General features: G+C 49.8%; 1 protein-coding gene and 1 pseudogene across 2 annotated transcripts; one reads left to right on the forward strand and one right to left on the reverse strand.

Annotated features, from left to right (window-relative positions):
• Positions 1 to 2,818: 2,818 nt before the first annotated feature.
• Positions 2,819 to 3,733, reverse strand: LOC309965521 (small ubiquitin-related modifier 1-like; annotated as a pseudogene). The gene is made up of 2 exons: positions 3,694 to 3,733; positions 2,819 to 3,156 (listed from the first exon to the last, which is right to left on the reverse strand). The product of its transcript is annotated as a small ubiquitin-related modifier 1-like (transcript).
• Positions 3,734 to 5,091: 1,358 nt separating this feature from the next.
• On the forward strand, positions 5,092 to 6,804 carry SPDYC (speedy/RINGO cell cycle regulator family member C; the record flags this gene model as incomplete). The annotated part of the gene is made up of 6 exons (XM_082843835.1): positions 5,092 to 5,233; positions 5,483 to 5,541; positions 5,804 to 5,889; positions 5,994 to 6,165; positions 6,249 to 6,591; positions 6,770 to 6,804. 6 exons carry the CDS (start codon positions 5,092 to 5,094, stop codon positions 6,802 to 6,804), a joined length of 837 nt encoding a protein of 278 aa, XP_082699961.1.
• Between the last annotated feature and the right edge of the window lie 8,367 nt (positions 6,805 to 15,171).

A 15,171-nucleotide genomic window follows, 5' to 3' on the forward strand; every position in this document is an offset into this window, starting at 1 on the left:
CTAAGATCCCACAACTAAGATCCTGCAAGCCGTGCGATGCAGCCAAGAAAAAAACAAACAACAACAAAACAAAACAACTCTTCTATTCCTATTATAGATTGTTTATTCATTATTTTTGTTGACAGTTGTCACAAACCTTCGATTTGTAAAAAATGCAATATCTGTGAAGTGCAATAAAGCAAAACGCAGTAAATGGACATATGCCTCTAACTCGTAGTGCAATTATTTTACAAATAGTATATTAGTTAGCTCAGTAGAAATTATGTTGTGATAAATGTAGTAGGCAGAATAATGATCTCCCAAATATGTGCACATCCCAGTTCCTGGAACCCATGAACATATTATCTTGCACGGCAAAAGGGACTTCACAGATATGATTAAGGACCTTGAGATGGTGAGATTATCCTGGATTATCCAGGTGGGTTCAATGTAATCACAAGGGTCCTTAAAAGTGGGAAAGGAGTCAGGGTCAGAAGATGCTATTCTGCTGTCTTTGAAAATGGAGGAAGGAGGCCACAAGCCAAGGAATGTGGTGGCCACTGGAAGGAATTATACCTTGCTGACACCTTGATTTTAGCAGAGTGAGACCCACTTCGGACTTCTGGCCTCCAGAACTATAAGATAATAGATTTGTATTATTTTAAGCCACTGAGTTTGTGGTAATTTGTTACAGCAGCAAATAGAAATCCAATACAATAATACCCAACTCCAAAATCTCAGTGGCTTTCAAAAACAAGTTTTTTTTTGTTAGAGGAATTAGAGAAAATGTTGTTTAACAAGAGTCTCCTTTTTTAAAAAGAAATTGAGGGCTTCCCTGGTGGTGCAGTGGTTAGGACTCCACCTGCCAATGCAGGGGACACGGGTTCGAGCCCTGGTCCGGGAAGATCCCACATGCCGCAGAGCAACTAAGCCCGCGAGCTACAACTACTGAGCCCGCGAGCCACAACTACTGAGCCCGTGAGCCACAATTACTGAGGCCACGTGCTGCAAAACTGAAACCTGTGCGCCTAAAGCCCGTGCTCCACAACAAGGGAAGCCACCGCAATGAGAAGCCCGCACACTGCAACTAAGAGTAGCCCACGCTCTCCTCAACTAGAGAAAGCCCGCGTGCAGCAACAAAGACCTAACACAGCCAAAAGAAACAAACAAAAAAAAAAACAGGCAAAACTAACTATGATGATAGAGGCCAGAATGGTGATTAACCTTGGCGGTGTGGGGAGGACTGGAGCCTAGGAGGGGGCATGAGGGGCTGCTGTGATGTGCTGTTTCTTCATCTGGTGCTGGCTCCACGGGAGTGTTCTGAAAATTCATCAAGCCAGTTCTTTCTTTCTTTCGGCCGTGCCATGCAGTTTGTGGGATCTTAGTTCCCCGACCAAGGATCGAACCTGGGCCCTCGGCAGTGAAAGCACAGAGTCTTAATCACTGGACCACCAGGGAATTCCCAAGCCAGTTAGTTAGTTTTTTTTTTTTTTAAGATTTATTTATTATTTATTTATTTAATTTTATTTTATTTTTGGCTGCATTGGGTCTTACTTGCGGTGTGCAGGCTCTTCGTTGCAGCGTGCAGGTTTCTCTCTTGTTGTGGCCCGCGCAGGCTCCAGGGCGCCTGGGCTCTATAGTTGTGGTGCGCAGGTTCCAGAGCACGTGGGCTCTGTAGTTTGCAGCACACAGGCTCTCTAGTTGAGGCGTGCGAGCTCAGTAGTTGTGGCGCTCGGGCTTAGTTGCCCCTCAGCATATGGGATCTTAGTTCCCTGACCAGGGATTGAACTTGTGTCCCCTGCATTGTAAGGCAGATTCTTTACCACTGGACCACCAGGGAAGTCCCCAGTTAGTTATTTCTGATCTGTGCACTTTACTGTCTGGCTGCTGTGCTGTAATAAAAAGTTTACTTAAAAACAATGACTCTCAGGTTTGTTTGTTTGTTTTAAATTTTTCGATCAACTATTGGTAAGTAGATGGGGAAACTGAGGAAGGAACAGGTGCGTGGGGACAGATAATGAGGTACCTGGAGAAAACAAGTGGAGATGTCCAAGAGGCACCTGGAGGTACAGGTGTGGACTTGGAGGAGCATTAGGGCTGCGAGAAACTTTGGAACCCCTGGAGGGATTCAATGCCAGTGGAATAGATGAGGCAATTCAGGGAGCAAATCAGGAAGGGTGTGCAGAGGCAAGGGGCGCCAGAACCAGGCTTGAAAGGGTGGCTGCCCTCTGCCTCCTGGATCTGTGATCTATGGCAGTCCTCTGGCCACACCCACTCAGGGCTCATCCCCCTCATCTACAACTCCCATGCCCTGCCCACCTCCCCACCCACAGGCTTCTCTGCCCTAGCGTGGCCTCCTACACATCTGACCAGGGCAGCTTGGAAGCCCCAGGCCTCTGGCTCCTTCTTCTACAGTGGCCTGCCTTTGGCTGCCTCTTCTCTTGGGTTTTGTCTACTCTCTGGGGCTTCTTGAGGTCTTGGGGGATGGGAGAATCCTGCCTTTGAAACCCCTCCCACAATCCATACCAAAAAAAAAAAAAAAAATTGATAATTGCACATCATCAAGATGAAAGACTGCTCTGTGAAAACAATGTTAAGAAAATGAAAGGATGAGGGACTTCCCTGGTGGGCACTAGAATTCAAATTACCAGATGTTTTAAAGAGATGGGGTGCCAGTTTTCAATTCTGGTTTGAACACCACGTTACAAGGAACTATTTTTAAAAATAAAAAAGGATTATATGTATATGTATAACTGACTCACTTTGTTATAAAGCAGAAACTAACACACCATTGTAAAGCAATTATACTCCAATAAAGATGTAAAAAAATAAAAAAGGATTAAGGGAAAAGAACAAAAAATAAGAATATCAGAACCGTTGAATGCACCCGTTTGTTCCTGATAAACTCCAATCACATCTGCTCTCTCCATTCCCAGTTCTTTTGGAGTGTGATTATCAGCAATTCTCTGACCTTCGAAGAGAAACCTGAGTGAATTCATGGGAACTCCCTGTCCTTGACATTATGATTCTTTGAGTTTCTTGAGATGTGTCATCATTTTCACTTTGAAGTGAATCTGCCATCCTGTCCGATGACTTTGAGTTTTAGATATTCTCCTTCCTTCTTAGCCCCCAAGTCCTCAGTTGAAGGTTTTGAAATGGGGAGGCATTTAGTGAGTACTTAAAAGTGTGAACTTAAAAATGTTAAGGCAGGGACTTCCCTGGTGGCACAGTGGTTAAGAATCCGCCTTCCAATGCCGGGGATACGGGTTTGAACCCTGGTCTGGGACGATTCCACATGCCGCGGAGCAACTAAGCCCGAGCGCCACAAGTACTGAGTCCGTGCTCGTGGAGCCCGTGCTCTGCAACAAGAGAAGCCACCTTAATGAGTAGCCCCTGTTCTCGGCAACTAGAGAAAGCCCGTGCACAGCAACAAAGACCCAACACAGCCAAAAATAAATAAATTTATTTTTAAAAAGTTAAGGCAGTAAATATTGTTAAATTTATGTAATGTGTATTTTATCACATTAAAAAAATAGGGAAAAAATGTCACCTGTCCCATGTGGAAAAGTAATGCAGGTTCTGACTGTCCAATACAACTGGCTGTAAAGCGTAACTGAGCCAGTGAAGATGAAAAGGCTTAAGGTCTGCTGTGTGTGTGGCGGGGGCGGGGGGTGGCGGTGTGGAGAGGATGAGCTAGGTGGTCCTGGGCAAAGCCTTCCTCCCCCACCTTGGAGCTGCTGGCCGGGCTCCCCATACCCCTAAAAGACCTTGGGAGGAGGATGTGGCCCCTGGGAATTCTCACGCCAAGACCATCTCCTCTCTGGCTCCCAGGTTTGGGGATTCCTGGATCTGAAACAAACACAGACACATCCAGCGACCCTTCCCCAGCAAGGCCCAATCCCTGGATCACATCTTACTCATCAGCCGCTCGCCTCAGCCCAGGTCGGTAGCATTCCCGCCCCGCGCCTTGGCTCTGCATTTGTAAAGAGCCGAGAGGGGCTCCTGCTGCCTTTCAGGCTGTGGGGTCCAGCCAGCCTGCCTTCACCCCTCTTGTAGGTGATGAGATCAACCCTCTTGTAGGTGATGAGACTTTGGAGGAGCTTCTACGTTGGGGAGACGCAGCTGGGAGACGAGTGGTGGAAACTGACTGGATTTTCTCCAAGTAGACGTGGGTGGTGATGGCGAGAAGCCCCACCCTTTCCCAGAAAGGGGCCTGACTGGTGGAGGGCTGCGGGGGCGGGGCAGCCCTGGGGCTATATAAATGCGCTGGCTGGGCTTGGAGTTACGCTGTAGGTTAACTCCTGAGCTCAGGTAATGCTTCTGGAGGGAAGAGGCTGGGCTGCTTGTGGGAAGCAAGATGGAGGCCCCTAGGTTGACCGAGGGGTGGTGGAGGGGTCCCTCCCCTAAGCCCCATAGTTGGAGTCTCTCTCTTCGTAGCTAAAAATGTTTGAGGTGGCCCCACCTCAACTTGCCCTAAACCCCAGTATTTGTCCAATAACCTTCCTCTCTCTGGGCCTCAGTTTTCCTTCTGGGCGGTAAAGCGTTGCTGGTTCTTTCAGGGCTGCCGCTTTGGTGAAGGGTGAGGGGGTTGTTGTGAGGTGGGAGACAAGAGGAGCCGTTAAACTCTGGCTTTGGGGTCAGACAGGCTCCACCTTGAAGTGGCCGTGAGACCTCCATGCTTCAGTTTCCGTGTTTGCAAAATGGGTCTACTTACCAGGATGAAATAAGATAATGTCCTTAAAGCATTTAACACAGCTCCAGGCACTTAGGAAGCCCTCAGAGGTGTTTGTTGCTGCTGTTCTTCCTCTCTGGCCTGGTCTGGGGTGCCAGGAGGAGGGGGGAGGGTGCTGTAGCCTCCAGGAGCTCTGCTGCTTTTCTGCCCCCATCCCCGCCCCCTCCCCCCACCCGCTGCGCCACATCTCAGTTTCCTTCTGTTCTGAGCCCCCATTTCTCCATTTCCCATGCCTCCACTTCCTGGAGGTCATCTGTCAGGCCAGCACGCTGATCCCCTTGACTTCTGGGGGGCAGTGGGGTGAGTGCTAAGTCCTGGGGCTGCTTCCTTTACAGGTTACCCCGTCCCACCCCACCTCACCCACCCCCACCCCCCAAGAGATGAGTGATGCCCAAGATCCTGCCACAATCCCTGCGGTTGGCACCCAGGTGAAGCTGAGGGGCTGGAGCCGTCAAGGGGAGGGGGGTGAGTCTTTCCATTTCCGCCGGCACGAGGAGCTCCAGGCCTTCCTCAGCCTTCTGGGTGAGTCCACTTGGGGGCTGGCACGGCAGGGGCCGTGGGGACCAAGCGTGAACAGGTGTGGGAGGTGGGATCTCAGCTTGCAGCCCCTGTCCCTTCTCTCCTCAGGTGGCCCCAGTTTGGCAGGTGGGGAGTGTCATGTCAGAAAGTGGGTTCAGGGGAGGCTTGGGCTTTGGAACGGCTACTGCCCCTCTTACCTTGTGTGTGTTGGGGTGGTAACCCCAGTCCACCATTTCTCCTCTCTACCCCCAGAGCACAGTTTCCTCCAGGATTTCCTCTCCAAAGATCCCTGTTTCCAGATTTCAGATAAGGTGAGAGGGCACAGTGGGGGCAGAGGCCAGCCTCGCCTGGGGAAGATTGAATTAGTGGGGCTCCGGTGCTGCTAATTCGTTGGGTCCTCTGGTCTGGTGGAGGGAGCGCCTCCCTTCTAACCCTTCTCTTTGCAGGCCCCTCCCCACCATTTTACCCCAGAGTTTTTAGCCCCACCAGAACTTCCTTGGGTGCGGAAGGGGCTGGCGCAGCCCCTCCCCACCCAGTGCCTCACTCTAACTCTCCCCATTTCTGTGTCTGCAGTATCTCCTGGCCATGGTGCTGGTCTACTTCCGGCGTGCCAACCTGCAGCTCAGCGAGTACACCCACAGCAATCTGTTCCTGGCACTGTGAGTGGCCTGGGCGCGTGATGGGGACCCTGACTCGGAGTGGCAGGGTGGGGCAGGGCAGATGCTTACAGCCTCTGTTCCCTGCCCCCTGCCTCTGTGGCCAGGTACCTTGCAAATGACATGGAGGAAGACCTGGAGGACCCCAAAAGCGTGATTTTTCTGTGGGCCCTGGGCCAAGATTGGCATCATCGAGTGTCAGACTTCCTGTGTCAGAGGGACAAGCTGTGGGCACGGATGGGCTTCAGGGCCGTGGTGAGACGCCAGAGCTGCGAGGAGGTGAGGTCCCGCCAGCACCCTGGGGTGGGGGAAAGAGGCTGGACCTCCCACCTCCCATTTACCATCCACTCTTCTCATGCCAGGTCATGGCCAAGGAGCCGACCCACTGGGCCTGGACTCGGGAGAGGCATCCCCACCACGGCAGGGCTCAGAGGAGCTACCCAAAGGCCCAGATCCCCCTCCCCCGGGGCCCCGGCCTCTCGCCACCCCACTGTCCCCTGTGTGGCTTGCCCCCTTGCCACAGCCACCGCTGCCACCACCCCTGCCCCTTGCCTGTCATATCCAAGTGCCCTTCCCAAAACCCTGAGCGGCACCGCCCTCCCTCCCAAGCTTGTCTCTCAGTGGCTGGAGACTCCTGGAGTGGGGCCTTCCTTATTGTCCTGCCCACCCAGCTGCAACTGGAGCCGGGCACCTACACCCTCCACAGTGAGTAGGGTACAGTAGGGGGAGCTGAGAGGGGCTGGGGGGCAGGTGCGGGGCCAGCAGAATGGGAAGGAGGGGCCTGGGGTCCAGCACACCTGGGCATGTGTCCAGCCCTGCCACCTCCTAGCCGCCTGGGCTTGGCAAGCTTCCTCTGAGCCTCTCTCCATCCTTCCTCCCGCAGTCTTCTCAAAGCTGCTGCCGTGCCCTCGGCGCTGACACTCGCAGGGTGAAGAACAGCCCGTCTGCTCCCTGCTGACCCAGTGCTCTACTGGCTGGGGCCCCTCCGGCCTCCTGTCTACTTGGCCTCAGGCTGGCAGGGCTGCCCATGCCCCCTGCCCCTTCCTCCCAACCTGCAACTTGTACGCACTCTGACCTGACTCCTCAAATAAATTCATGTCCACAGGACACCAACTGTGCTTAGGCCCTAGTCTGGGTCCCTGACCCAGGGTGGGGGTAGGGAGGGAGCTACCGGGAGAGGGGCATCTGCCACGTTTAGGTACCAGTGGTTGGAGACCCATGAGCACAGGTCCTGTAATAGCTCCTCTCCTCCCATTCGTGACCAGTCATCCTGAGCCTGTTTCCCCTTTTTAACATCCACGTGGATGGTGAGAGCCACACAGTGCAGATGGGACTAAATGAGATGAGGTATATGCAGTCCTTAGAAGAGGGTCTGGAACCTCCTGGACAAAAAAATGCTCAGAAGGAAAACGGCTCCATTGTCAGCCTAGAAATGCCTGCAGGGCCAGGTCTATTTAGGAATGAGCCTTGGTCCTCGCTCTGGGCGGCAATCGAATATAATGTAATTATTATAATACAAGACCCCCTCTCCCTTCCCCAAAGTAAGTTTGTTAATTGGGGAGCAGGGAAGACTCACCCGAGGAGCTGGCATTTGAACGGGGCCTTGAACAATGTCAGGTTTGCCCGTGCTCGGGTGGTGGTGTTGGGGTGCTGGTGGTGAGGAACAGTGTTCTTGGAAAGACAGTCCAGAGTAGTGATTAAGACTTGGTCTCTGGTGCCAGACAGCTTAAGTTCAAAGTCCAGGTTTATGTGTGACTTGAGCCTGTTATTTAATCTCCTCTACTGCCTCATCTGTGAAATGGGTATTACACTAAAAAGGGTGTCGGTTGAGATTTGAATGAGTTAATCCTAGAAGGGTTTAGAACTAGGTTTCAAGAGTAGAGCTCCAATGTGGGTGTTACTAGTAGAGGGAACTGCTGCCCAGAGAAAGGCTAGAGGGGAACGTATGTTTGAGGAGCGGCCGGAACACAAGACAGAGAAGTCTAAAGGGTCAGGTGGCAGAGGAATCTGGACGTGATTCCCCTGCCTCTCTCTGAGTGGCTCCCAAGAAGTAAGGAGGTAAAGCCTGGAGACTGCGACCGTTAGAAGCCATGACGAGGACTGTAAAGTATTTGTAAGAGTTTTTCAAATAGGTAATATATTCACATGTATGTTTTGAATTTTGCACCAAGTGTCACCTTCTACCCCTGACTCCCAGCCATCTGGTTCCCCTTCCTGGAAGCAATGAAAGTAATAATTCATGTCCTGCCAGAGAAAGAATCTGAATGTCTATAACCAAATGTGGTATAATAAAAATATACATATTTGGTCTTTGTCCTTGGTTCCTGGCACAGAGCTCCTAAAACCCTTGGAATTTCCAGAGTTACAGGAGTGTCTTTTGTTATTCATAATGAGCTCCTTTGGATCATACCTGAGTTTATGCTAATGCGGTTACTCAGGATGGGGGAAAACTGATCACCAGAAAAACTGATCTAGAGGGTGGGAACTTTCAGCTTCCCTACTTCCTCCAGGAGGGGCAGGGCACTGGAGATTTGGAGTTTGGGGGGAGGGTGGCTCCGCCTGCCCCCCCCCCACATCTTGCCCTATGAGTCTCTTCTATTTGGTTGCTCCTGAGTATCCTTTATAAGAAACTGTTAACAGTAGGTAAAGCACCTTCCTGAGTGCTGAGAGCGTTCTACTGAATTATCAGGCCTGAGGAGGGGTGTTGTGGGCATCCCCAAATTTGTAGTCGGCCACACAGGAGCGTGGGTCGCCTGGGCACTCCATTTGTGGCCGGCATCTTGTGGAACTGAGCCCTTGACCCACGGGGTCTGCGCTAACTCTGGCAACTGGTGTCCGAATTGAATTGTAGGCACCTAGATGGTGTTGGAGAGTTGGTGTGGACCCGTCGCATGTATTTGGTATCCGGGAAGAAAGCTATTTGGTGTGAGACGTGGTGTCAGAAAAAAGATACCACACCAAATATGCATATATGTCCCACCCCCATTTTTAAAACACTCCAGTGGGAGAATTCCATACATCCTACTGTGTACTTATCAACGTATTTTAAAGATGGTTCCTTGTCTGCACATTCCTTTTGACAGCTGTGTAGTATTCCTCTGTGTGGATGTACTATAATGTATCTTTTTTCCTATTGATTGGCATTTGTTTCCACACTTCTGCTATTCCAGACAGTGCTATAGAGAGTCACTAAGACTTTGTAAGAACAGCATTATTCAAATGTGAAAAGGTATCTGTAGAGTGAATTCCTAGAAGAATTGTTCAGCCGAAGGTCAAGTCAAAATTGAAGGACTTTGCCAAATGTCCCTCTGTTGGGGCTATGCTTGTACTGCCCTTCCCCCCCAACCTCTAGCAGAGCATGTGAAGGCTGTTTTCCAGAACACTCACCAATCAGTGAGGTACCAGATTGTTTTATGTTTGCCAAACTGCTAAGTAGAAGATGGTGTCTTGGTGAAGGTTTAATTTGTATTTTTCTTTTGAGTGAGCTCAAGCATTGTTTCATATGTTTAAGAGCTCTTTGTCTACTTTTTTGTGAACTGTCCTTGTCTTTGCCCATTTTGCCACTGTTTTTGGTACCTGACTCACATATAAGGAAAAGTAGCCTTTCAGGATGTAAATTGGAAGTATGTTCTTTGGTTTATCATTTTAACTTTGCTATGCGGATTTTTTAGTGTAGTAAAATAAATTTTTGTGGCTGCTGGGTTTTGTGTCATAGTTGAAAAGACCTTTTCCACACTGAGATGATTAAAAGACTGTCTCCCTTAGCTGCTGGCTGTATTTTTGTTTTCATTTTTTACATTTAAATCATGAGTTCATCTGGAATTTATCATATACAAAATTCCTGCCCATTTTCCTAATGCCTTTTAGTGAAAAACTCATCTTTTCTCAGCAGATTTGAATTGCTGCTCTTATACTAAATTTCTATATGCATTTGGATCTATTTCTAGGTTTTTCTATCTTTCATTGATCTTTGTGCATCAGTACCTCTCTTCATTACATCTAATTATTATAGATTGGATTTAATATCTGGTAGGGTTAGTCTCCTGTCTTCAGGAGTCTCTTAGCTATTCTCTTTTTTTTTTTTTTAATTTATTTATTTTTGGTTGCATTGGGTCTTCGTTGCTGTGCACGGGCTTTCTCTAGTTGCGGTGTGCAGGCTTCTCATTGTGGTGGCTTGTCTTGTTGCGGAGCGCGGGCTCTAGGCTCACGGCCTTTAGTAGTTGTGGCTTGCAGGCTCTAGAGCGCAGGCTCAGTAGTTGTGGCACACGGGCCCAGTTGCTCGGCGGCATGTGGGATCTTCCCGGATCAGGGCTCGAACCCATGTCCCCTGTACGGGCAGGTGGATTCTTAACCACTGTGCCACCAGGGAAGTCCCTCTTGGCTATTCTTGCTTGTTCAATTTTCCATATGAAGTTTAAATCAGCTTTTCTAGTCCCTCTTCCCCTCAAACAATCTGTTAGAATTTTTAAAAATCTGTTAGAATTTTTTATTTTTTTGGCCACACCACGCGGCATGCGGGATCTTAGTTTTCCGACCAGAGATGGAACCTGTGCTCCCTGCACTGGGAGCGCAGAGTCTTAACCACTGGATGGCCAGGGAAGTGCCTAGAATTGTTAATTTCTATAAATCTATAGATTACTTTAAGAACAGACATCTTTATGAAGCATCTTTGTGTTCAGAATGAAGTGTCTGTCCCCTGTCTCTACATACTTCTTTCAGGTGGCACCGATGGCCAGTGACTCCCAAATCTGTACCTCTATTCTGAGGGATAGTCCCACCCCCAGGCATCTCCCCTTGGATGGGGGTGGGTCCCAAAGGTACCTCCCAAACCTGATCCTCCAGTATCCCCTCCAGATTAGTGTCCCCCACACCATTAATCCACCCAGATTCCTCCCTATCTCCCAAGAGCCATATCCAATCAGTGGCTAAGTTCTATAGGTGTTTTCAACAGCTTTATTGAGGTATAGTTGACATACAATAAACTATGTATACTTAAAAGGTACATTTTTGTTTTGACATGTATACCCCCATGAAACCATTATCACAATCAAGGTAATGAACATATCCATCACCCCAAAAAGTTTCCTCAAGCCCCTTTGTAATCTCTCCCTCCCGCCCTTTCCCACCTGCCGGCCCCTCCAGGCACCACTGACCTGCTTTCTGTCACTAAATGGCCATCCTTTTCCTCGAATTCTCATAGAAATGGAATTATATAGAAGAATGTACTTTGGTCTGGTTTCTTACATGCAGTATAATTATTCTGAGATTCATCCATTGTTGTTCCTTTTCATTACTGGGTAGTATTCTATTGTATATATACGCACCACAATTTGCTTATCCGTTCACAATTTGTTGATGAACATTTGGTTGTGTCGAGTTTTGGCTGTTACAATTAAAACTGCTATGAATATTCACACACAAGTCTTTGTGTGGACACACGCTTTTATTTCCCTTGGGTAAATGCCTAGGAGTGGAATGGCTGGGTCGTGTCGTAGGTGTGTACTTAACTTTATTTTTCTTTTTTTAAGATACACTATTTTTTTAGAGCAGTTTTAAGTTTACAGAAAAACTGCTCAGAAAGGGTAGAGAATTCCCATATCCCTTTTCCCACCTGCGCACAGTTTCTCCTATTAACATTTTGCATTAGTGTGGCATATTTGTTACAACTGATGAACCAATATTGATACATTGTTATTAAAGTCCATAGTTTACTTTAGGGTTCACTCTTAGTGTTGTACATTCTATGGGTTTTGCATAATGTTATGTATCCACCACTACAGTATCACACAGAAGAGTTTCACTGCCCTACAAATGCCCTGTGCTCCCTTCCCCCACCTTCCCTGAAATCTTGGCCATCACTGATCTCTTTACTGTCTCTAGTTTTACCTTTTCCAGAATGTCATATAGTTGGAATCATACACTATATAGTTTTCTTATACTGGCTTCTTTTTAAAAAAAAAAAAAATTAATTAATTAATTAATTATTTTGGCTGCCTTGGGTCTTTGTTGCTGCGCGTGGGCTTTTCTCTGGTTGTGGCAAGCGGGGGCTACTCTTCGTTGTGGTGTGCGGGCTTCTCATTGCGGTGGCTTCTCTTGTTGCAGAGCACGGTCTCTAGGTGCACGGGTTTCAGTAGTTGTGGCACATGGGCTCAGTAGTTGTGGCTCGCGGGCTCTAGAGCGCAGGCTCAGTAGTTGTGGCACACGGGCTTAACTGCTCCATGGCATGTGGGATCTTCCCGGACCACGGCTTGAACCCGTGTCCCCTGCATTGGCAGGTGGATTCTTAACCACTGTGCAACCAGGGAAGCCCCTATACTGGCTTCTTTTACTTAGCAATATGCATTTAAGCTTCTGGCATCTTTCTGTAGCTTGCTAGGTTATCTCTGTTTATTGCTGAATATATGTTTAACTTTTAAAGAAACTACCAAACTGTTTAACAAAGTGGTGGTATTCTGAATTCCCACCAGCAGCGTATGAGAGTTCCAACTCCTCCACATCCTTGCCAACACTTGGCATGGTCAGTCTTTTTAATTATAGCCATTCCAGGTTTGCAATGGTGGTCCTTCTGGTTGATTTAATTTGCACTTTACCAGTGAATGAACAGTTTTTCATTTGCTTATTTGCCATCCAATATCTTCTTCGGAAATGTCTATTCATATCTTTCAACCATTTTTATTGGATTATTTTTTTAAGTTGTAAAAGTTCTTTATATATTCTAAATACAAGTCCTTCATCAGATACACATATATATATTTGCAATTATTTCCTAGTCTGTGGCTTGTCTCTTCATTTTCATAATAGTGCCTTTTGAAAACAAAGTGTTTTATTTTGATAAAGTTCAACTTAATGTTTTTCTTTTATTGTTTCAGCTTTTTGTGTCATATTTAAGACATCTTTGCCAAGCCCAAGATTGCTAAGATTTTTCCTATGCTTTCTTCTAGAGGCTTTATAGTCCTAGAGTACATATTTAGGTGTATAATCCAGTTGGAGTTACATTTTGATATGGTGTATCCTAAATAGTTATCAAATCCATCTATTTCCCACTTGTGTCTACCACCTCCCTAGTTTGATCCACCCACTCCCAGGCATCCTTCTCCTTCATTTGTACAAATCTGAGCAGCCTTCTATGTAGAACAAAATCCATCTTCCATGGCCGACCCAGACCTGCCACAACTCTTCTCTCCCTTTCTCTCTCTGTGCTCAAGCAACACTAAGAATATTTCAGTTCCTCCATCTGCCAAGGCAATTAATTCCCCTCACTGGCATCTCGCCCACCCCTGCCATAACGCCCTTTGTCTGATTTATGCCTCTTCTAACACCTAGATTAGCTAAGGCTTCACTTATGGGCTTCCTTCACACCATTCTTCTTCTCAACCAATCGTGGGTCTAAAAGTTGAGGCAATGTCTGCTTCCTTCAGAGGGAGCCAAGGCCATAGGTCTTCACCATCTTATGCCCAGGTGAGCACAGTGCCTTGAACATACAGGAGGTGGTCAGTGCCCATGAACAGTCAAACGCAGTCAGCAGGAGTGACAGTTTGGTGGAAGTAATTCTGAGGACTGTGGGACACATAGGTTGAGCCAGAGGGCTTTGAGGGGAGGGGTGGCCTCTGCTACCTTTCCAGAGCATCTTTCCTCTCCCAGGCCCCTGCTCTCTGTGATCCAGTCACAAGGAACACTTGCAATTCCCCTTACTGGCCTGTTCCCCCAGCCTCTGGACCTTTGCACACGCAGTTCTTTCAGCTAAGAACACCCTATCCAGCACCTCACTGCCTGGTTAATTCCGACTTTTCCAATAGGATTCACCTTCCTTAATCCCCAAAGCTGAACCAGGAGAGCAGCCTCCTCTAGCACGCGCTGGTCTGCCTTAGTCATGGGTCTCTGTTAGGCAAAGACCTGTCGGCGGTTTAGTCAAGATTGGACACATTAATGCCCAGTGGTGAAGAGCAAAGAGCTCAGAAGCTGGTTCTAGCCCTGACTCACCAGTTGAAGGAGCTGAGCAAGTCGCACTCTCTTAGGCCTCAGTTTTCCTCATCTGTAAACTAGGAGTGAGAATGGAGTCAGATTAGATCAGTGGCTCTTAACCTTCTTGGGGTCATGCGCCCTCAGATCCTAGGAAGGCTATGCACCGTTTCCCCAACAAAATGCTTGTGTGTACATCATATAAGGGCTTCGACCTGCTGGGTCGGGGCCCCCAAGGTCAATCAAAAGCCCTGAGCTGGGGCACCGGACCGCTGCCGTCTCGCTCCCTCCTGCTTCTCGGCTCTCCACCTTCTGCATCTCGGGAGGTGGGGTCTCTCCGGGTCCCGGGTGGGCCTACTGTCCTGCTCGCAGTCTCTCCCGCCGCCTCCTGGGTAAAGCGGCACACGGGCATTCCCAGGTGGATGGGAGAGGGAGGGCTTGGAGGAGAGGGCAGGGATGCCGGCCTCGCAACTTCCAGGTTCAAGAAACCTCAGAGAGTAAGAGAAAGATGGGCTTCCACAGTTCCTCATTTCATCACAGTCGCTGCGCAAATGGGGAAACTAAGGCCGAGAGGGGCAGGGACTTACCCAAGGTCACGCAGCCAGCCCGGGCGTGGGGGACCGGTTCCTCGAGCCCCGCCCGGCGCCCGGAGCCTGCGCCCCAGGGCGCGGGGGTGGCGTGGGGGGGAAGTCGGCCCTGCCCAGGAGCCGGTCTGCGGCTAGGACCCGGCAGGGTGGGGCTGCCGTTTGCAGAGCGTCCGGCAGGGGTCGTGTCGCCCGCCAGCCCGGCCCCTCCTCCGAGCAGCTGCCTCAGCCCGAGGTAATCTCGGCCCCGCGCTTAGGGCGCGCGGGGCCGGGGGCGGAGGGACAGCTGCGGCCCCGCGGAGGAGGGGCGCAGGGGGGACGGACCCGGGGCTGCGGGAGGCGGCGCCGCCGGGCCGGACTCCCGAGAATGCCCTCTGGGGGCGCCGCGTGGGGTGGGGCCGCCGGGCCCTGCAACTCGAGCTGTTGCCCCTGGTTAAAAATACCCCCTGTCCTGTCCTCTCCCTCCCCATCCCCCGCGGTGCCCTTCCGTCCGGGACCCAGACCTCCCCACCCCGACTGGCGCTGGCCCCTCCCCGGGGACAACTCCGCCTTTTACTAATTTGTCCTCTCGCGCAGTTGGCCCGGCGTCTGCGGAGGGAGGGGCGGGGAGACACCGCGAGTGAGAGAGACAGTCTGAGGAGGTGCCCGAGAGATAAGGGAGGGCAGAGAGGAAGCGGGGCTGGAGCCCGAGGAGGAGGAAGAGAAGGGGCAGAAGGAGGGAGGGAGGGAGGAGGGCGGAGGG

Source organism: Leucopleurus acutus (assembly GCF_964270905.1).
Source record: "Leucopleurus acutus genome assembly, chromosome: 8".
Lineage (NCBI taxonomy): Eukaryota > Metazoa > Chordata > Mammalia > Artiodactyla > Delphinidae > Leucopleurus > Leucopleurus acutus.